The sequence below is a fragment of the Chiloscyllium plagiosum genome, chromosome 14, assembly GCF_004010195.1.
Source record: "Chiloscyllium plagiosum isolate BGI_BamShark_2017 chromosome 14, ASM401019v2, whole genome shotgun sequence".
NCBI lineage: Eukaryota > Metazoa > Chordata > Chondrichthyes > Orectolobiformes > Hemiscylliidae > Chiloscyllium > Chiloscyllium plagiosum.
In genome coordinates, this window is record NC_057723.1 from 80895269 (window position 1) to 80919240 (window position 23972).

Sequence of the window (23972 nt, forward strand, 5' to 3'; positions counted from 1 at the left end):
AAGATCTCACGATTCTTAAACTCAATCCCCCTGTTAATGAAAGCCAAAACACCATATGCTTTCTTAACAACCCTGTCCACTTGGGTGGCCATTTTAAGGGATCTATGTATCTGCACACCAAGATCGCTCTGCTCCTCCATACTGGCAAGAATCCTGTCCTTAATCCTGTACTCAGCTTTCAAATTCGACCTTCCAAAATGCATCACCTCGCATTTATCCAGGTTGAACTCCATCTGCCACCTCTCAGCCCATCTCTGCATCCTGTCAATGTCCCGCTGCAGCCTACAACAGCCCTCTATACTGTTAGCGACACCTCCAACCTTTGTGTCTTCTGCAAACTTGCTGACCCATCCTTCAATCCCCTCATCCAAGTCATTAATAAAAATAACAATCAGTAGAGGCCCAAGGACAGAGCCCTGTGGAACACCACTCACCACAGACTTCCAGGCAGAATATTTTCCTTCTACTACCACTCGCTGTCTTCTGTTGGCCAGCCAGCTGTCCTGTTATAGCTTGCAGACACCTGGGCTCCAAATCCGAGCTGCCTCTATCATGGGATGGATTTGCACATGCTCATGTTCTAAAGTTGAATGGGTGACAATATTTTTCTCTGCCCCTCAACATACTTGATATCACCAGAACGTCAGCATGGTGCTAACATTCAGCTGATAGCATGGGCCAAATCTTGATGTTGACGGTGTTTATTCCCTGCAGACAAAGAACAAACTCGAAGTAAAATACAGGACAATGTCATAAGCCCAGCATTTGGCTTAAACTCTTTTCTCAGTTGTGTGATGGGGGAACGCAGGTCAATACAATTGCATTGCACATACTCTAGGCAGTCTTAGAGTCCAGACATTGCAGCATTCACAGAAACAGAGGATTTTTCCTCATGGCAATAAGTTATTCAGGAGCAAGTGGATTTGCAGCCCCCTTCAGCACATCGCGCATTCCTGATGACGAGCTAACGCCCGAAAGGTCGATTTTCCTGCTCCTCGGATGCTGCCTGACCTGCTGTGCGTTTCCAGCGCCACACATTTTGAATAAGTTATTCAGGCCAACATGGCTGCTGAAGCTATTTCAATTGGAAATCTGATTGGCTGCTCATCTGTCCTGCTTTTCCTTGAAAACTATCCATTCAATTCTCTTCTGAATGGTACTATTGAATCTTCCCTCCATCACCCTTTAAACAACACATACTAGATCATTTAAAAATCGCATCATCCCCCAACCAATTCTCTTGTAAATTGAATTGGGTCTGCATCTTCTGTACAACAACCCATGCAATCAAAACACTTTATGGTATTGAACACCTTGATTAAATGCCCCTTTGTGCCCTTATTTCTCAGGAGAGCAATCCATTGCACTGAATACTAGTTGTACAAAGAACAATACAGCACAGGAACAGGCCCTTCGGCCCTCCAAGCCTGTGCCAACATATTTTACCCTTCTATACTAAAACTGTCTTCCCTTACATGATCCGTATCATTCTGGAGTATTGTGTGCAGTTCTGGTCTCCTTACCCGAGGAAGGATATACTGGTTTTGGAGGTGGTGTAGAGGAGTGTGACCAGGATGTTTTCGGAGATGAGGGGGTTACCCTGTGAGGAGAGGTTGAGCCACCTGGGACTGCACTTGCTAGAATTTAGAAGAATGAGAGAGGATCTTATAGAAACATTTAAAATTATGAAAGGGATGGATACGATAGAGGCAGGCAAGTTGTTTCCATTGATGGGGGAGACTAGGGAACATGGCCTCAAGATTAAGGGGAGTAGATTTAGAACAGAGATGAGGAGGAACTGCTTTTCCCAGAGAGTAGTGAATCTATGGAATTCTCTGCCTAAGGAAGCAGCAGAGGCAGCTTCATTATATATATTCAAGACACAGTTGGACGGGTTTTTGCATGGTAGGGGAATTAAGGATTATGGGGATAATACAGGTGGGAACAGCTGAGACGATGGATAGATCAGCCATGATCTTAATGAATGTTGGAGCAGGCTCGATGGGCCAAATGGCCTACTCCTGCTTCTATTATTATGAAACTATGAAACAAATTCATGTATTCGTCCAGGTGTTTCTTGAATGCTGCTGTTGTAAGTGCTTCCACCACCCCCTCTGGCAGCACGTTCCAGGCACTCACCACCCTCTGTGTGAAACACCTGCCTCACACATCTCTTTTAAACGTCCTCCCTTGCACAGTGAACCTGTGTCCCTTAGTGATTGACCTCTCAACCCTGGGAAAAAGCTTCATACTTTCCACTCTATTCATGCCATTCACAATCTTATAACCTTCTATCAGGTCGTTTCTCAACTTCCTGCGTTCCAGTGAAAAACAAACCCAGCCTATCCAACCTCACTTCATAGCTAAGATCCCACATACCAGGTAACATCCTGGTAAACATTTCTGTAAACTCTCCAAAGCATCTAACATCCTTCTGGTATTGTGGTGGCCAGAACTGTACACAAGTTGTGTTGCTGGCCTGATGTTAGTGAGTTGCTGGGTTGGAGTTAAACACCTCCCAATAACAGCCTCACGCTGATACCGACTTGGTCTTGCTTTGAGTTACAGAAATGCCTCTGGATTGCATGGGTTTCCACCTGGTCTTCTTGGGGTTTGTGCAATGGAGATTATAGTCGGTTTGGCACCAAGAGTAGGACACGATTTATCCACACACAGCCTTCCAGCAGTGGGATTCCGTGCCCAGAAGAGGAAACGTATGCCCAGGAACCGCTTTAGATGATATCGTTAGACGTGTGACTGGCAGAATTGCTGTTGAGTGATAAAAGCTTTGGTCTTCGAGGTCACAGTTAAGAGTCACTGATGCGTGCTTAAGAATATTTAGAAATGGAAAACGTTAATTGAAGCCAACAAATCCATTGCTTTTTGACTGTTCTCAATGGTTTCTCATCCATCAGAGCTCTCAAAACCTTCCCTCTTTAAAAACGCAATTAAATATCTTTTGAAACTAGATATATATAGTCGGCTTCAATAGCCTTCTCTGATTATTTATTCCATGTAACTGCGGGATAACAAGTTTTCAATGGCGTTTTTCCAGCGCCACACTCTCGATCCTGACCCCCAGTATCTGCAGTCCTTGCTTCCTCCTTCCATTATTTAAACCGTGCCTAGGTTACTGTGAACAGTTTTGGTCCCTTTATCTAACATATACTGGCATTGGAGATACTCCCAAGAGAGATCACTAGTTTGATCCTGGGCATTGAGGGATATATTTTATGACGAGGTGTTGAGTGAGATGGATCTGTACTCATTGGAGTTTAGAAGAATGACATGCATTTATTGCAACATGAAAGATTCTTAGAGGGTTTGGCAGGGTAGATATGGAGAGGTTCGTGCCCCTTCTGGGAGAGTTAGGACCAGAGGGCATCATCTCAGAATAAGAGTTCACCTAGTTAGGACAGAGATGATGAGGAATTTCATCTCTAAGAAGGTAGTAAATGAGCAGAATTTGTTACCACAGAGGGCTGTAGAGGCTGGGTCATTAAGTACATTCAGTGCTGAGATAGACAGATTTTAAGTAGTGAGGAAATTGAGGGTTATAGGGTAACGGCAGGAAAATGAAAATGAGGGTTACCATTTCAGCCTTGATCTCAGTGAATTGATGGGACAACAATCTACTTTTACTCCTACCTCTTATAATCTCATAGTCTAATGGAGAAGAGGCCAAGTTCAGGAGTTAGTGCTTTTAAGTTTGATTTCTTCCCTGTCTATGTTAAAACATAGAAGATTTTGAGAATGGTTTTGCTTTTTATAGGAAGATAACTTATCGTATGGTGAGCTTACTATGTACCTGCTTTGAAAATGCAATAAAACTTCAAACAATTATAAAAAAAGGAAGAGCAGACAGTTAGATGATACTCACAGAATAATTATTTCAGATTGCTAAAATGGAGGATCAGTAAATGTCAGTTCAACATATTATGAAACATAGTTAACGAGCTCAGGCCCCAACATCACTAGCGTGTGGGAAAATGGTCATGATTGTTTGTGGCCAGTTTTTCAGCCAAAGTGCACTGCTGCAGGCCTTACAACATCCTGTGCACAGCCATCATCAGCTGCTTCATCAATTGACTTTCACTGTAACATCATTTCAGCATGGGGATGTTTTCCAGATGGTTCAGTACAAGTTACAGCTCCTCAGAACTTAAAGTGGTCTGTACTAGCATGGAGCAACATTTACAGTCGACAGGCAGGAGGCTGGAAGAACACAGCAAGCCAGGTAGAATCAGGAGGTGGAGAAGTTGATGTTTCGGGTGCAAATGGGAGGCATGGTGGCTCAGTGGTTAGCACTGTTACCTCACAGCATTGGCCGTGCTAAATTGCCCATAGCGTTAGATGCATCAGTCAGAGGGAAATGGGTCTGGGTGTGTTGCACTTCAGAGGGTCGGTGTGGACTTGTTGGGCCGAAGGGCCTGTTTCCACACTGTAGTGAATCTAATCAAATCAAACTCTTCTTCAGGTCAGGCAGCAACGTTTAGGCCTGGGCTGGCAGGTGGCAAACAACATTTACACCAGACAAATGTCAGGCAATGGCCACTTCCACAGCAAGGCTGCCATTAAACATTCACTGGCTCCACAGTCAGTGGATGTTAATAATAGTTGAGTGCGGAAAAGCACAGCAGGTCAGGCGGCATCCGAGGAGCAGGAAATTTGACGTTTCGGGCCAGAGCCTTCATCAGGATGTTAACAATAGTCGATTTGATTTGCAAAATTCATCTTCTAAGGCTCTTCTGAGAGCACCTTTCAAACCTCATGACCACTGTCGCCTAGAGGAACAAGGACGGACAATGCATGGGAACACCAGCATCTGCAAGTTCTCTTCCAAGTAACTCATGATCCCAACTTGGAAACGTATTGTAGTTCCTTCATTGCTGCTTGGTCAAATATCTGTAACTCCCATCCAAACAGCAATATGGATGTACCTCCACCATAGGATCTGTGGCGGCTCAGAAAAATGGCTCACCAACTCTGAAGGAGAGTTAAGGGTAGGCAACCATTTCTGGCCTGAGTCTTGTAAATGAATCCAAAATGCCGTCCCATGAGTGAATTAAAAAAGAAGTACTGACAAATAGTGAGGGCAAAATGTGATCAATCATTGATCCACACCAAGTTTGGAATTAAATAATTTGTAAATGAGATTAGATTTTGGATTTAGGTTTTATTGTCACGGTATTCAAGTATTGTGTACAAGAGTAGAGTGAAAAGTGTACAATACTGCCATACATGACATTATCTTGGGTACAAAGTACCTAGGTACAAACATAAGAACATAAGAACGAGGAGCAGGAGTAGGCCATTCAGCCCCTCGAACCTGCTCCCCCGTTCAATAAGATCATGGCTGACCTTTTCATGGTGAAAGTGAGGACCGCCTCATTCCTGATGAAGGGCTTTTGCCTGAAGCATCTGCTGCTCCTCGGATGCTGCCTGGCCTGCTGTGCTTTTCCAAGCACCACACTCTCGCCCCTGATCTTTTCATGACCTCAGCTCCGCCTACCCGCCCGCTCACCATAACCCTTAATCCCTTTCATGTTCAAAAATCTATCCAGCTTTGCCTTAAAAAAACATTCAACCAGGTAGCCTCAACTGCTTCACAAAATCTTAGTAACTGAAATAGAGAAATAAAGAAATGTTAAAAAGTCCAGCAGTACACTCTTTTTAGCACAAATTCTGTAAGGAAGGAAAGTCTGACAGATGGAGGGATTGAGTCCCATGGGGTTGGAGGGGAGGGGGAATGGTGTGCTAATAAAGAAGAAGTTAATGAAGAGGCTGTGTCATGGTTTCTGATCTCAAAACAGGAAAAAGGAAGGATATTAAACCAGCAATTTTGGTGTTGTGCATTAAGGGTGAGGGAAAAAAATTGAATCGAAGAGCAATGCAGGCTGCGAAGGAATGGCAGCTGTAAAATTTCCTCTTGTCACTTGTTCGCTTTGGTATTGATGCTCCAGTTGGTCAAATTTGACACTTGGCAGAGTTAATAAGGGGAAACACACATTCTCCTTGGGGAAAGGTGGTGGAGGAGTGAGAATATCAATGGGCTCTAGGGACACAGATTCAAATCTCACCAGGGGAGCTAATGGAATTCAAATTCAATTAAACAAGACTGGAATTAAAAGTTAGTCTCAGTAACTGTGACCGTGAAAACCAACATTGATTACTGCAAAGAGAACCCCTAACCCCAGGCCTACAGCAATGTGGTTGACTCCTGAAAAAGGCTATTGTGGTGTACTTCTGAGCTGGAAGGCCTGCTCCAGGGTGTGTCATCATATTTCTGAACGTGTTGATTAAAACAAAATCTACATTCTCCTTCCTGTCCTCTTCTGTTCCAATTATCACCAACTCCAACTTCTGCAAAATTCCAGGACCCGCACTAAGTCTTACTCACTCATCATCCTCACATTTCCATTTCCTTGGCCTTTCTGTATTGGCTATGGTATGTTCCTAAATCCGAGTGGTATTGTGAGACTCCCACAAATAGGACAGATGATTAGATTCCCTACAGTATGGAAATGGGCCCCTTGGCCCAACAATTCCACACTGACCCTCCGAAGAGTAGCCCACTCAGACCCATTCCCTTACCCTATTTTTACCCTTGACTAATGCACCTAACACTATGGGCAATTTAGCATGGCTAATTCACTTGACCTGCACATCTTTGGACGTCCCTAGGAGGAAACCAGAGAACTCGGAGGAAACCCACACAGACACGGGGAGAATGTGTAAAATCCACATAGACAGTCGCCCGAGGCAGGAATCAAACCTGGGTGCCTGGTGCTGTGAGGCAGCAGTGCTAACCACTGAGCCACCATGCCACCAAAATGGTATGGCATCTCTTGTTCAAAAGGTTATGCATTCTATAATATAGGCTCTTAGCTCAGTGTGAAATGGACAGATTGCTACATTGTTGGAGATACTGTTGTCAGGTGAGAGTTCTGATGAATATCAAAGACTTTGTGGCATATTCAAAGAGAAGGCATTTGCTGTGCATTCAGAATAGCCACTTAAATGGAATCATTTCTTTCTAAACTAGATATGGTTAGCAGAATATTTGAAACATCCTTCATGACCACCAGACAAAAACAAATTGCTGGAGAAACTCAAAGGGTCTGGCAGCATCTGTTGTGAGAAAGTGAAGTTAATGTTTCAAGTCCTGAAGACGATTCACTGGACTGGAAACATTAACTCCATTTTCTCCCCACAGATGCTGCCAGACTGGCTGAGTTTCTCCAGCAATTTGTTTTTGTCTGTTTCAGATCTTCAGACACTGCTGGAAAAAGTTATGCAGGTCTGAGAGCATCTGTGGAGAGAAAGCAGAATTAATGTTTTCAGGCTGGTGACCCTTCTTCAGAACTGATCTGAAGACGGGTCTCTAGACCTGAAAGGTTAACTCTGTTTCCCTCTCAAGAGAGAGGTGGGGTGTCTAAGAAGGTATTTAGCATGTTTGCCTTCATTGCTCAAAAGTACAGGAGTTGGGATGTCATGTTGAGGTTTGGAGGGATATGAGCGCAGACAGGTGGGACTTGTTCAGTTTGAATTTATGATAGAATCCCTACTATGTGTGGAACCAGGCTTTTTGGTCCATCAAGTTCACACTGAATGAAGAGCATACCACCCAGATCCACCTGTAACCCTGCATGCCATGGCCAATCCACCTAACCTGCGTACCTTTGGACTGTGGGAGGAAACCCAGAGGATACTCCACACAGACGGTCACCTGAGGGTGGAATTAAACCCAGGTCCCTGGCACTGTGAGGAAGCAATGCTAACTCCTGAGTAAGTCTGCCACCCATTATGGTTGGAATGGGGTGGTTGGACTCTATGATTTTCTCCACAGATGCTGCTGGACCTGTTGAGAGTTTGCCCAGCAATTCCTGCTTTTTGTTTCAGGTTTCCAGCATCTTAAGTTTCTTTTCTCTCCAGGTCTATCTTTTATTTATGTGATTGCTAACAAGGGCAAGCCCAGTTCAGCCTCTGACAATTAAAGTTAATTTGGGGATGGACCAGGTTCCTGAACTTACCCCATCCCCCCTGAGGGGGGAGACAAACCGCCTGGCACTAATAACCAATCACAACGAAGGACGTGCCGTCGACCAACCGGCACGAGGGTCGTGCGCAGCCGTCCAATCAGAGGCGTCGGTGTAAGGAGGACGTGGCACAGAGGCTTCCGCATGCGCAGTGATGTCCGAGTGGCCCAGGCTACGCGCGGGCGCAGCGTTGTCAGGTTCGCCGGAGCAGCCGGTCAGGCGCATGAGCACGGCCTCTCACCTCGGGCAGCCGGCCATACGCTTGCGCACTAGCGTCCGAGGTGGAGAAAGCGGCCGGTCAAGCGCATGAGCATGGCCTGCCCACCGGCTGCTGGCTGTACGCTTGCGCAATAGCCTCCAAGGCGGGGGGAGAGTAACCGGTCAGGCGCATGCGCACGACCTCCCTCACCGGCTGCCGTCTGCACGCTTGCGTACTGGTGTGCGAGGGGGGCGTGCGGCCGGTTGGACGCACGCGCACATCCTCCACCTGTCCAGCCGCGGCCGGTTGTGCGCAGGCGTGGTGAGGCGGGTGCTTGAGGGAAGGAGGTGGCGGTCAGGTGCAAGATGGCGGCGGGAGAGTGGGTGCGCGGTTTGACCGTGCTGCAGTTGGCGGCCACGTTATGTTCCGGCCTTTACTTCCACATAGGCGAGACCGAGAAGAAATGCTTCATCGAGGAGATACCCGACGAGACCATGGTCATCGGTAAGCGGAAAGGAGAGACTGTGCTCTCACACTGAGTCAGATTGACACGTTACCAGTCAGTCAGGGCCTGGCCTGGCCTAGGGGCCTCACCCTGTCAGCAGTCCCTCAGATCCAACTGCAGGGAAATCATCTGCAGCCACTGCAAATCAGGGTTTCGTTCTGAAGGAAAGCCCCCGATTCATTAAATCTGCAGTCTCTCTCCTCTCCGCACAGATGCTGAGTTTTTAATTTCCCAGCGGTTTCTGATTCTGCCAGCTTTCCAAAGAAAGTGCTCAGGAGAGATTTACCAGGATGGGGTGGACAGAGTCAGAAATCGAGGGGCATGGATAGGTTCCTTTTTCCTCGGGTCGGGGAGTCCAGAACTAGAGGGCATAGGTTTAAGGTGAGAGGGGAAAAATATAAAAGGGACCTAAGGGGGAACTTTTTCATGCAGAGGGTGGTACGTGTGTGGAATGAGCTGCCAGAGGAAGTGATGGAGGCTGGTACAATGACAGCATTTAAAAGGCATTTGGATGGGTATATGAATAGGAAGGGTTTGGAGGGATATGGACCGGGTGCTGGCAGGTTGGACTAGATTGGTTTGGGATATCTGGTCAGCTTGGATGGGTTGGACCGATGAGTGTTTCCATGCTGTACATCTCTATGATACGGGGCTATGCTCCCAGAACTTTCTTTGAAACTGCAAGCTTTTGGAGCCCCTGCCATTCCGTTGTATGACCTTTTGATCTTATAAATTCTGTGTCCCCATGTATTATCACTCACTCTCTGCCTGAGCGGGCTGTGAAAGCTTGCGGTTTCAAATAAATCCTGTTGGACTGTAACCTGGTGTTGTGTGAATTTTGACTTTGTACAAGGATGTTGCCAGGGTTGGAGGGTTTGAACTACAGGGAGAGGCTGAATAGACATGGGCTGTTTTTCCTGAAGCGTCAGAGCCTGAGGGGTGACCTTGGCGATATTTATAAAATCACGAGGGGCATGTGTAGGGTGAGTAGTCAAGACTTTTTCCTGTGGTTCTGAGGAAGGGTCGCTGGACCTGAAACATTAACTCTGAGTTCTCTCCACAGATGTGCTGAGCTTTTCCAGCAATTTCTGTTTCTGATGTACAATGATCTGCAGTTCTTTTTGTTTATTTTTCCCAGGTAAGGGAGTCATAATTAAAGGCCATAGCTTTAAGGTGAGAGGGCAAAGAATTAAAAGAGACCTATGGGAGAACTTTTTCATGCAGAGGTTGGTGCGTGTATAGAATGAGCTGTCAGAGAATGTGGTGGCAGCTGGTACATTACAGCATCTAAAAGGCATCCAAATAGGTACATGAATAGGAAAGGATAGAGAGATATGGCAAATGGGACTAAATTAATTTAGAATATCTGGTTGGCATGGGCGAGCTCGACCGAAGGGTCTGTTACCCTCCTGTGCATCTCTATGACTCCTGTTCCTGCCCTGACTCCACTTGCATGGAACAGTGGATGCTTGTTAATGCCAGGTGACAGGTTGAGCTTTCAAGGTCAGGTTGAGGAAGGGGGAGATTAGCTTTTATTCATTGTACAGTGATATTCTGAACCAAACCAGGATCTGTAATTGGGGAGGGGAATACTCAGCAGGTCTGACAGCAGAGTTAATATTTCGAATCCATTGCCCCTGGTTCAGACAAAATTCTGATTTTGAGCATCTGCAGTTCTTTCTGTAATTTGATCATAAGGATTGGTGAGGTCATTAGGTTTCTGCATTGAACTTCCCTGAATGAGTTGCAGTATATTAATATTTTAAAAATAATTTTCCTGTAATAGTTCAGTTTGTACTTCGATGGACTGATATTATAGTGACAGTATCTGCATTGTTCCTTTTTTTTAAATGCATGAATGTTTTGGGGAGAGTAAACCACTCTTAAATAAAACAAGACACTTTGGGTGGGCCGGCTGGGAGTGTTTTTGAATTGTGGAATTGTGTGATGGGAGGAAGCAATTGGACAAGTCAACATGAGAGGAGGGATCTTGGTGTGGTTCTGGTAACCAAAGGAGTGGAATGGGTTTGTTTACAGCAATCAAAATGTACAGTTTTTTATCGAATCGCTACAGAGTGGGAACAGGCCCGTTGGCTCAACAAGTCCACACCGACCCTCTGAAGAGTAACCTACCCAGCCTGTTCCCCTACCTTATAGTCCTATATTTACCCCTGACTAATGCACCTAGTGTTACTCATCTCTGAATGCAATGGGCAATTTAGCATGTCAATTCACCTAACCTGAACATCTTTGGATGGTGGGAGGAAACCCACACAGACACGGGGTGAATGCGCAAACTCTACAGCCACAGTTGTCAGAAGTTGGAATAGAACCAGGTCCCTGGTTCTGTGAGGCAGCAGTGCTAACCACTAAAACACTGTGCTATCCTTTTTTATTGGTGAGTCTATATCCTTTCTCCGCTGGGTGACACTGAGTCTTTGAGGTCCGCTCAAATCATTCACTAAGACTCCTACACACAGTCGTACAGTCACTGAGATGTACAGCACTGAAACAGACCTTTCGGTTTAATTTGTCCATTCCGACCAGATATCCTAACCTAATCTAGTCCCATTTGCCAGCACCCGGCCCATATCCCTTTAAACCCTTCCTATTCATATACCCATCCAGATGCCTTTTAAATGCTGTAATTGTACCAGCCTCCACCACTTCCTCTTGCACCTCATTCCACACACACGCCACCCTCTGCATGAAAAAGTTGTCCCTTAAGTCCTTTTTAAGTCCCTCTCATCCTAAACTTATGCCCTCTACTTCTGGAGTCCCCTGCCCCAGGGAAAAGACTTTGCCTATTTACCCTACCTATGCTCCTCATGATTTTATAAACCTCTATACGGTCACCCTTCAGCCTCTGACACTCCAGGGAAAACAGTTCTAGTCTATTCAGTCTCTCCCTGTAACTAAAATCGTCCCAACTCTGGCAACATTCTTGTAGATATTTTCTTAACCCATTCAAGCTTCGCAACATTTTTCTGATAGGAGGGAGACCAGAATTGCAAGCAATATTCGAAAAGTGGCCCAACCAATGTCCTGTACAGCCATAACGTGACCTCCCAACTCCTCTCCTCAATACTGTGTGCAATAAAGGAAAGCATACCAAATGTCGCCTTTACTATCCTATCTACCCTCAACTCCACTTTCAAGGAGCTGTGAATCTGCACTCCAAGGTCTCTTTGTTCAGCAACACCCACTAGGACCTTACCATTAAGTGTATAAGTCCTGCCCTGATTTGCCTTTGCAAAATGCAGCACCTCCCATTTATCTAAATTAAACTCTCATCTGCCACTCCTAAGCCCATTGGCTCATCTGGTCAAGATCCCATTGTACTCTGAGGTAACCTTCTTTGCTATCCACTGCACCTCCAATTTTGGTGTCATCTGCAAACTTATTAACTATACCTCCTATGCTCACATCCAAATCATTTATATAAATGATGAAAAGCAGTGGATCCAGCACCGATCCTTGTGGCACACCACTGGTCACAGTCCTCCAGTTCTTTGGTGAAGATTAATCTTATGAAGTATCACCGTATAATTATGGTTATCCTTTAAACTATGAGAAAGAGTGCAAAATCAGCTTTAGTCTCCAAATCATAAAGGATTGACGCCTGGAGTTGAAAGGGAAAAATCGTGCGTTTTATTGCTGTCATATGTGGACTAGAATGAGGGGAAAAATACTCAGATTCAAAGGACAGTAACTTGGGTATTTAGGATAGTACCTCTAATCTCCTACCTACTCCAGTCTGGGATTGCTAACTCTGGATGTATACCTGCAAGTTTCCTTCTGTGATTTCTTGTCTCCAACTGCCATGCTTGATAAAAGAGCCAGGTCCCCCATCTTCAGTAATTCTCTGACAAGTAAATTGAATCGAACGGAAGAAATGAGAGAGCAAACTTTTGATTTAATTTTCCCTTGGTTGATCACAGAGATCAATATTTAATTTCTGCAGAGTCCAGGAAAATCTTGAAGTGATGGCTCATCTATTTGAGTCATCAACTTCAGAATTAACTCCTCCTCTCTCTCTTGTCTGCATGTTTTTTTCCCCCCTTGCTTCCTTCCTGCACAATTCTGACTCTCCTTGTAGGCTTTCATGCTATTAACGTTGCAAATGTTTTTCCCTCTTTGCTTCAAAACTTCTCATTTTACTCCATTGATTCAAATGTGTTAATCATAACCCTTTTCAATTTAAGGACTTGAATATGTAACTTTGCTTGTATCTCTGTCATTCCAGTCCACCTTCTGTTTACCTTGCACCACTTAAATAGATTTGAACTAAGTCCTATAAGAAATCTGATATCCCCCCCAACTACTTTTTATTTGTTCAGCTTGGCATCATCCTCTGATTCAGCTGGGCTGCCTTGCATGAATCTCTTTAAACATCTGCAGCAAATACTGCTTCCAGCCCCTGCATTGTCATTTGAGGTCTCCTGAGGACCTTGATGTATTGAATACAGTTCAGTTGTCTTGACCCTTTTGTGTTCGTTTGCGTGATGACCCTTGATGACATCCACTTTAAATGGGATCAGCTTCCAAAACCCCTGCACCTAGTGTTACACAACCCTGAATGCTATGGGCAATTTAGCATGGTCAATTCTCCTCTAGCTTATCTCTCCACGCTTCAGGCTCTCTGCCTTTATTCCTGATTAAGGGCTTTTGCCTGAAACGTCGATTTTACAGCTCCTTGGATGCTGCCTGAACTGCTGTGCTCTTCCGGCACCACCAATCCAGAATCTGATTTCCAGCATCTGCAGTCATTGTTTTTACCTAGTTGATTTTAAACATACTGCAAATCCTCTTGCAAGGATGCCTGCGTTGAAGAAGTTTTCCTCCTCTCTCTACAAAAATCTCATGGCGTCCCTCTCCCATTGCAAATCCCAGGTCATTTCCTCTGCCCTGAAGCTCTTCAACCATGTCCTGAAACAAACTCTACCACAGCCACATTTGTTTCCTCAGTGCCTGCCTCTGTAACCAACACATCCTACACGGACTCTGGACCACCTTTATACCAGCAGAGTTTGGACCCCAACAGGACAAACAGTACAGACTAGCTCCTCTAGATTATCTCTCCACGCTTCAGGCTCTCTGCCTTTATTCCTGATGAAGGGCTTTTGCCCGAAATGTCGATTTTACTGCTCCTTGGATGGTGCCTGAACTGCTGTGCTCTTCCAGCACCACTAATCCAGAATCTGGTTTCCAGCATCTGCAGTCATTGTTTTTACCTCAGCTTCCAAAGTCCTGTGATGGCAGCCAACTCTCTTATTTTCCCAGTTCTCTTGATCCTTTGATTGCCTTTGTGTTGCTAATTGTTCAGAATCTTGTCTGTGGTTTCTTCCTGTCTAGTCCTTTGTAGCTGTACACTTTAGCTTCTGCCCCAAACTGTTTCCAAGCCAATCATGGTATGACACAAACCTAACCAGAATACTTCCAGAAATTATGTACATTTTGCATTTGAGCTGATCTTTCAGAATGTATCCTTTCCACCTCAAGGACTGCCTGCATTTATTTGTGTTGTACTGCCTACCCTTTTCTGTACCTCATTCCCATCACCCACATGGTTTTGTCAACTGCAGACATGACTCCAGTACTGTCTTTGCTAAACGTCTGCCCTCTTCCCCTGTTTGCTCTTAACTCATCCATAACCCTACTATATACTCTTATTTTAAAATACCAAGATTTGTTTCTGCAGAGTGGCAGGGTTAAGTTTGTCGCTGTTTTGAAATCTCACTGTACTTGCACCATTAGTTCTAACCTATGTTACTTAAACTCTGTAGTTTTCTTGTCCCTCTCCTTACTCGACTATTGACCTGAACCTCTACCCATCAAGGTTCTTTTTTATGGCAATTTTGCCTTTTGCCTCTCCACCTTGCTCTGAAAAATTTCAGAATTCACAGTTTGAAGCCTGTTTGTGGCTGGCTGCTCCAATTTTCCTTCTGTTAAAATTTATCTGGTTCACTGATGTCATTTTAGGGATGGAAATCTGCCATTCTTATCAGGTCTGGCCCATATGTGTTTTCGGAACCTGCAACGTGGTTGGCTTTTGACAGATGGTCTGTCCAACCACTCAGCTTGGGGATAGCTTGGGATGGGCAGCAGATTCTGAGCTTGTCACTAATGTCTACATCCTACGAAAGAATTTTTAACGATAGTGAAATTCATTGATGGGTACTTCACCCTGTGCCATTTAGCACTGTTACATGTTCATTAATATGCTGCCTTAACCCCTGCTTTAGATTTGTCCATGGCTCTTGCATTGGGAGATATGAATAAGACCATATTACTCATCCATTGGTCAATGTGCCTCTTTTTCCATATTTTAGAGCTGTAAATTGACTTTATCAATCTTCAGTGTTTGAGTTTGGATAAACTGGAAAAACTAACCCTTTTATCCTGTTTGCATTGAAAATACCGACTCTGGGATTTGTTTTCCTTTCCAAAGTGCATTAGAGTTAGGTGGACAAAAAGATACCTCAGCAAAGCTTTAAAGTTTGCTTTAATGTTTTATCGATAAAATTCTCTTTGTAAGATGGTGAAGGGAAAAATCAAAACTCTTGAAAAAAGCATTTGTAAGAGGGGAATGGAAGTCTTTACCATGAGTTTTGGCACTCCTTTAACCAGCCATTTTATTGGTCATCTGGAGATTACATTGTGTCTATGAAACATACTTGTGTGGTAGTGCTGATGGTGCTTCATTTTCACATCACTTTGCATTTTGCAAATTTGCAATGCATTAAAAAGAGAGACTTGTAAATTTTCTTGGCATCTTGGAACAAGTAGGCTTTCATCCATTTGTTAAGTTCTAATTTCCTGAAGTCCTTACACACTTAGTGGGCGGCACGGTGGCACAGTGGTTAGCACTGCTGCCTCACAGCGCCAGAGACCCGGGTTCAATTCCCGCCTCAGGCGACTGACTGTGTGGAGTTTGCACGTTCTCCCCGTGTCTGCATGGGTTTCCTCCGAGTGCTCCGGTTTCCTCCCACAATCCAAAGATGTGCAGGGTCAGGTGAATTGGCCGTACTAAATTGCCCGTAGTGTTAGATAAGGGGTAAATGTAGTGGTATGGGTGGGTTTCGCTTCAGCGGGTCGGTGTGGACTTGTTGGGCCGAAGGGCCTGTTTCCACACTGTAATCTAATCTAATCTAAAACTTGAAGCAACACTTACACACCAACTTCTGTGAACAAGCAAAATTTTATTAAGCACAGTACAGTACAAACTTTCTGGAGGAACTTTTAACATACACCTCGCAGGGCTTGCAGAGTTGTGTCAAAGCTCTCTCTGAACAAAGGAAACCCGGTCCTTCCTTTATACAAAATTTTTACATCACAGTTAGTGATGCCTACAAGACAACCCACAGTCACATGCCACTCAAGGCACAGTGCAGTGTCCACTTCATCCTCAAACAGTGTAATGCACGTCATCCCTTAATGGTCAAATCTGTTGCAACTCGATTTTTTTTGTAACTATAGGGGAGTAGTCAAATTCCTATTGATTATTGATTTCTTATTGATTTCTGAATAGGGGATGAAAATGTAAATAGTAAGAGATGACAATGTAAATGGCTTCTGAATAACTAGGAAATGGCTTTCAATGCCAAAGAGATGGGAATGTGATTTCCTGACAATCTACCTGTAAGTCAGAGGCATACTACTCTAGCCTCAGGACATCCAATTTCCTGCAGGTCAGCAGAGCAATTTAACTCTTCAATAAAAATCCTCAGTGTGAGATATTAAAGTGTAATCACTGTAGTTTTCCAGGGGAGAACAGCAAGCACCCATAGTGTGATAACAACCAAATCCTTTAGTCAGATATTTATTTTGGTTTAGTCAAATCTCAACCAGGTGGTACATCTGTTACTAGGGGTGGCCATCTACTTTTCTCTTTCAGTGAGCCACTTCCTTTCATCACTTTTATCATGGTTCTGTAATCTGTTGATTTGGCATTTCCGTGCTGTGCAGAAATGAATGTTCGTGAGAGTGCATTTTGTTCTCAGTGCAGTCGCTGAAATCTTGCAAGTGTGGGGAAATCTTCTCACAAGGGTAAGAATTTCCAATGTTTGTAGAACTCTTTTCTAAAAAAAAAATCTTTAGGTTGTGCTGTTTATGAGAGTTGTAGATCTCCTCTATTAAACAGCGTGTTTGGCACTAAGTCTTGCAAAGTGTTATAGTTTGCAGTAACTGCATCAAAATTACAAACAGGACAATAAATGAATTCCTTTATGGCTCCTTATCAACTCTGGGTGCACATCCCATTTTTGCATACAGTATTTCCAAAAGCATGGTGCTCTTTTAGCCCAGTACTAAGGAAAGTAGTTATGCTTGCAGAAGACCTCTGCACACCCCTCGGCAGAGATGCAGGACTTATCAGAAGGAAAAATCAGGTACTCAGCTCTTCAGGCTTGTGGCAGATGAAACCACTACCTGCTGTATCCAGAGCAGGAAGTTTTCAGTTTTGTTTCATGTCTGTGCCTAGTGATCTCCTGAACAATGAATTGCCTGGCTGCCTTTAATCGCTGCAGTCCATCAGGTGCAGGTACATTGACAATGCAGCTGGTAAGTGAGTGCCAGGATTTTGGTCTTATTTTGGTGAAGACGGTATTGCAGTTCCAAGTTTGGATGATGCATGGCTTATAAATAAACTTGAAGGTGTTGGTGCTCACATGCATCTGCTGCCCTTCTGCTGATGACCCATTCTGTCTTATGGCTATCCGGTTTATGGGCTGTGAAAAAGTGTGACAGGCAAGAGAGTGCAAATGCTGGAAGTTGAGCTCAAGTGTGAGAGGAGGCGGTGCTGTGTCTTGTTCTGGCCACTTCTGCAAGGGGCTACTTTGTGATCGAGGTGGTGCTGGTTAGATCTGAGTGAGTCTAGGTGAATAACACGTGAATAGGCAGCAGCAGCCAGATCTTAGACGCGACTAGCTCTGCTGTAAAGCAGGGTTTGGCAAAGTCCAAGTGAGCAGTTGTGATAGGGGGCTTTCTAGGCGGGGGCACAGACAGATTTGTGTAGCTATGAGCGAGTTTCCAAGATGGCATGTTGCCTCCCTGGTGCCAGGGTCAAGGATGTTTCTGAACAGTTGCAACAAATTTTCAAAACACTGGAAGAGGTGATAGCCTAGTGATAGCATCCCTGGGCTGTTAATCCAGAGACCCAGATAATGTTATGGGCACCCCGGCTCGAATAGTGGGATTTGAATTCAATTTTAAAAATTCTGGAACTAAGAGTCTAATCATGATCATGAATCCATTGTCGATTGTTGGGAAAAAACCATCTGGTTCACTAATGTCCTTTAGGTAAGGAAACTGCCATCCTAACCACTGCCTGCATGTAACTCTAAATGTGACTGACTCTTAACCACCTCCCAGGCAATTAGGGCTGGGCAATAAATTGCCTCGCCAGGAGCACCCTCATCCTTTGAATGAATAAAGGAGAAAGAAACACATTGGTCTAATGACATAGGTTAAAAAAATGGATAAGGTCCTGCAGAGTTATATAGGGAGTTATCTGTGCCCCTCATAATTTTCTAAATCTCTATAAGGTCACTCCTCAGTCTTCTATGCTCCAGGGACAAAATGTCCCAGCCTCTCCTTATCATCAAACCCTCCAGTCTTGGTAACATCCTTGTAAATCTTTTTTTTTACCCTTTCCAGTTTAGCAACACCCTTCCTATAGCAGGGCAACCAGAATTGTACACAGTACCCCAAATGTGGCCTTACCAATGTCTCACACAGTCGTAACATGACAACTCAACTCCTGTACTTAGTGCTCTGACTGACAGAAGCAAGCATGCCAAACACCAGCTTCACTACGCTGTATACCAGTGACTCCACTTTTAAAGAACTATGTATCTGTATCCTGGGGCCTCCCTGTTTGACAATATTTCCCAGGGCCTTACCATTAATTGTGTAAGTCCTGCCTTGGTTTGTCTTAACAAAACGCAACACTTCGCTTTTAAATAAATTAAACTCCATTTGCCATGCCTCAGCCCACTGGCCCCGTTCATCAAGATCCCATTGTACTCTTAGATCACCTTCTTCATTCTCCACTATACCACCAATTTTGGTGTCATCCGCAAACTTACTAACCATACCTTCCATATTCTCACACTAACTGCTTATACGAATGACAAACAGCAATGGACCCAGCATCAATCTTTGTGGCACACGACTGGTCACAGGCCTCCAGTCTGAACAACAAACCTGTTCTACCACTTTGTCTCCTACCATCCAGTCAATTTTGTATTCAATTGGCTAGCTCTTCCTGGATCCCATGAAACCTAATCTTAATGACCACCCTACCACGTGGAACCTTGTCAAAGGCCTTGCTAAAATCCATGTAGACCATGTCTACCACTCTGCCTTCATCAAACATCTTGGTCATCTCTTCAAAAAAACTCAAGTTAGTGAGACATAATTTCCCATGCACAAAGCCATGTTACCTATCCCTAATCAGTCCTTGCCCCCTTTTTCAGAATCCCTCCAATTTACCCACTACTGATGTCAGGTTCAACTGTCTGTATTTCCCTGCTTTTCTTTGCAGCTTTTCTTAAATAATGGCACAGCATTAGCCACACCCCAGTCTTCCAGCACCTCACCAGTGGCTGTCAATGATACCAATATCTCCACTAGGGGCCCTACAGTTTCTTCCCTAGCTTCCCACAATGTCCTGGATACACTTCATCATAGAACATAACAGCGCAGTACAGGCCCTTCAGCCCTCGATGTTGCATCAGTCAGGTCCCAAAGATTTATCTACCTTTAAGAGACACTGACACGAAATATTCATTTAGGATCTCACACATCTCCTGTATTTCCACACATAAATAATCTCGTTAGTCTTCAAGGGACCCTCTCTCTCGTTTGTTACGACATGGGATAAATCCTCCTTCATTTAAAACTAGCAACACTAAAAAGATTTATCCCGCGCAGTAATCTGTAAAAATGTGAATGGCCAAGAACTATTTAAAGTAAAAATTAATAACTTTATTTCTTAAAGTATAACAGAGAATAATTAACTAACCATTATTTACAATTTCTTCCTCTAACCCAACTTTTACTTTCCCTTCTATGATACTGGTCTGATAAAACTTCCAATTAAGATTTACAAAACCACCCTTCTTATCTCAAAACCAGGCAGTTTTTGTTCTTCTGTTCGGATCTTCCTATGTTGTCTTTTCTTTTTCTTAGGAATTTCTGAGTCACAGGTTACTGATCGAAAAGGTACCTTTTTAAGAGAGCTATTTTTTAGGTGGCCTGTTTACATGCTGAGCTTGGCAGTTCTCCTCCTCACCTGTTACAGTCATAGAGATGTACAGCACGGAAACAAAACCTTCGGTCCAACCCGTCCATGCCGACCAGATATCCCAACCCAATCTAGTCCCACCTGCCAGCACCCGACCCATATCCCTCCAAACCCTTCCTATTCATATACCTATCCAAATGACTTTTAAATGTAATTGTACCAGCCTCCACCACTTCCTCTGGTAGCTCATTCCATACACACAACCCTCTGCGTGAAAAGTTGCCCCTTAGGTGTCTCTCATATCTCTCACCCTAAACCTTCTAGTTCTGGACTCCCCACCCCAGGGAAAAGACTTTGTCTATTTATCTTATCCATGCCCCTCATGATTTTGTAAACCTCTATAAACTCACCCGTCAGCCTCCGACGCTCCAAGGAAAACAGTCCCCGCCTGTTCAGCCTCTCCGTAGCTCAAATCCTCCAACCCTGGCAACATCCTTGTAAATCTTTTCTGAACTCTTTTCAGGTTTCACAACATCTTTCCGATAGGAAGGAGACCAGAATTGCATGCAATATTCCAATTTTCCCGGTCTTTTACCGCAGAGCATCGGATTGTGTCATTGGCTTTTAAGATTGTCAACATGCTCAATTCAAACTGGATTGGAGTTTGATATTTTTGGGGTATAATTTAAACTGATTGGCCGAATTCGAATTTGTTTTTGTCTCCAGGCAACGAGCTAATCGAGTTGTTTGAGCAAGTGTTATGTTGTTGCCTCATTGAGAACACTTGGTGCTGTGTCCAGTAGTTCTGCTGCTTTAACTTCTCTTAAAGTATACCCAGATCTTCATCATAACTTACTCTTTTGCCATTAATATATGCACAGCTCTTTGGATTCTCCTTAACCTTATCTGCCAAAGCTATCTTACACCTCCACCTTGCACCTCCACCTTGCCCTCTTCAATTCCCTTTTAAGTGTGCTCCTACACCCTCTAAACTCAAAGGATTTACTCAATCCCAGTTATCTATATCTGACGTATATTTCCTTCTTTCTGTTCACCAGTGCCTCAATGCCTCCAGTCATTCGGTGTTTTCTACTCCTGCCAGCCTTGCTCTTCACACTAGTAAAGAACATATTGTTCCTGAACACTCGTTATCTTGCTTTTGAAAGCGTCCACTTGCCAGATGTCCCTTTACCTGCAAACAGCCTCCCCCAATCATAAGAACTAGGAGCAGGGGTAGGCCGTCTGCCACTGAATAAGATCTTTTTGTGGACTCAGCTCCACTTAGCCACGTTTTCACCCTATTGCTTAATTCCTTTATTTTTCTAAAAAAGTACCTATCTTAGCTTTAAAGCGATTACTGAAGTAGTGTCGACTACTTCCCTGTGGATGGAATTCCACAGATTAACAACCTTCTCAGTTCAGTTCTAAACATGCTTCCTCTAATCTTGAGGCCATGCCCTCTTGTCCTAGTCTCACCTAGCAGTGGAAACATCCTCTCTATTTCTATTTTATCTATTCCTTTCATCGTTTTATATGTTTCTATAAGATCCCCCCCCCTCATTCTTCTAAATTCCAATGAATATAATCCCAATCTATTCAGCCTCTCCTCATAAGCCAACTCCCTCAATTCAGGAATCAACCTAGTGAACCTCCTCTGCACCCCCTCCAGTGCCAGTACAGGTAGACAACCCTTCATCTGAAATCCGAAAAGCTCCAAAATCCAGAGGTTTTTTTGTGAAGTTTATATCTCCTTAACAAGATTGTTTGGCACCCAACTCCACACCCATTTGATGCATGTCACTCAGATGGGATGTGGAGGAGGGTGTGGCCCAGCACTGGCAGGCCTCAATTCTGTCTCAAGGCCTGTTACTCAGTGAGTCTACTGTTCGGTAAGAATTTTTTAAAAATTTCACCGTTGAGCTGTCACTAATTCCGAAATTCTGAATTCCGAAAGCCAGCTGGTCCCGAGCATTTTGGATAAATGATTGTATATCTTTACGTCATTTCTTAAGTAAGGAGACCAAATCTGTACACAGTACTCCAGGTGTGGCCTCACCAGCACCTTGGACTGCTCTAACATAACCTCTCTGCGTTTAAACTCAATCCCTTTGGCAACGAAGGGCAAAATTCCATTTGCCTTCCTAAGTACCTGTTGTACCTGCAGGCCAACCTTTTGTGATTCATGCATAAGGGCACCAAGGTCCCTCTGCACAGCAGCATGCTGCAATTTTTTACCATTCAAGTAATAATCTATTTTGCTGTTACTCCAGCTTTTTAACTGTTTACACCAGTAAAGAGAAAGTGAGGACTGCAGATGCTGGAGATCAGAGTCGAGAGTGTAGTGCTGGGAAAGCACAGCAGGTCAGGCAGCATCCAAGGAGCAGGAGAATTGACTTTTCGGCCATAAACCCTTCATCAGGCCCTACACCAGTAAGGTCATGACTTGAAACTCTGTTTCTCACTTCATAGTGCTACCAGACTTGCTGAGTTTCTCCTGCACTTGCCATTTCTGTTTGAGTCAGGGGCTTGTTTAAGCAAGGTACACTGTTTTGGATCTTGGTTTCTTCTCCTGTTCTATCTGACAAGCTGCTGCCCATTGACCAACGGTAACCTAGAAATGAATGGAACTAATCAGTTTCTGTTGTTCGTAGGTAATTATAAAACTCTGATGTATGACAAACAGAGGGAGGAGTACCTGCCTTCTCCTCCAGGACTAGGAATGTTTGTAGAGGTGAAGGATCCTGATGAAAAGGTATGACATATTCAAGATCAGAGAACCAAGCCTGTTTATTTGCTCGCTTCAAGTGCACTATCTAATTATTTTAAGACTTTATTTCCAAGCTACGTCACTTTTTAAATTAATATTTTGCTTGTGTAAACAATAATGTTGGGAAATTATGTATTTTGTACCTAATTTAATTCAAAGTTATGTTTGATTCAGCATAAAACTGGAGGAAGGTTTCTGTTTGCTATATTACTTCTGTAAGTAGAGGCATAACCAACTGCCTTAATATCCCCATGATGGTTATTGTTCCTGTGGATAGTATGGTATAATTTTCACACTGGCATACCACAGGTGAAATTGTTGAAAAGAATATCTGTGTGAGCATTACCTTTCCTGAACTCCCAAATGTCAACATCATACCAGTGACCAGAAATGTAACCGCATTCAATGTGTAAACACTCTATAAGAGAAGGACAGAGTCTGGGAGCTCTGCAGAGCGTGTCCACTAACTAAAGGCAGAGAACAGAAGAGAGATGGAATGCTCCTCACTTGCCCATACACGTGCAACTTCAGCAACACAAGTTCAACGCTATCCAAGGTTGTTTTGGTACTTGATCCACCACTTTATAAACATTCCGTGACCGTCAGCGCACAATGGCAGCCATGTGCAGCATATAAGAAAGGCCTTGTAGCAATTCATCAATGCCTTAAGTCCCAGAGCTGGCAGTCATGGTCGCAGCTTAAAAAATAACATGTCCGTTTAAAACAGGGGCGGCAAGGTGGCACAGTGGTTAGCACTGTTGCCTCACAGTGCCAGAGATCCGGGTTCAATTCCCACCTCAGGCGATTGATTGATTGTGTGGAGTCTACCTAGACTACCAAAAGGCCTTTGATAAGGTGCCACATGGGAGGCTGCTGAGCAAGGTGAGGGCCCATGTTGTTCGAGGTGAACTACTGGTATGGATTGAGGATTGGCTGTCTGACAGAAGGTAGAGAGTTTGGATAAAAGGTTCTTTTTCGGAATGGCAGCCGGTGACAAGCGGTGTCCCGCAGGGTTCAGTGTTGGGGCCGCAGCTGTTCACGTTATATATTAATGATCTGGATGAAGGGACTGGGGGCATTCTAGCGAAGTTTGCCGATGATACAAAGTTAGGTGGACAGGCAGGTAGTACTGAGGAAGTGGGGAGGATGCAGAAGGATCTAGACAGTTTGGGAGAGTGGTCCAGAAAATGGCTGATGAAATTCAATGTGAGCAA

General features: G+C 44.1%; 1 protein-coding gene across 1 annotated transcript in view; it reads left to right on the plus strand.

Moving 5' to 3' along the window:
- Nucleotides 1-8378: 8378 nt before the first annotated feature.
- Nucleotides 8379-23972, plus strand: part of LOC122556871 (transmembrane emp24 domain-containing protein 9-like) — a 24352-nt gene continuing 8758 nt past the window's right edge. Inside the window, exons 1-2 of the mRNA XM_043704127.1 lie at nucleotides 8379-8742; nucleotides 22643-22747. Of these exons, the coding sequence (XP_043560062.1) occupies nucleotides 8604-8742; nucleotides 22643-22747 (244 nt within the window). The 5' untranslated portion in view covers nucleotides 8379-8603. The remainder of the gene's footprint in view (nucleotides 8743-22642; nucleotides 22748-23972) is intronic.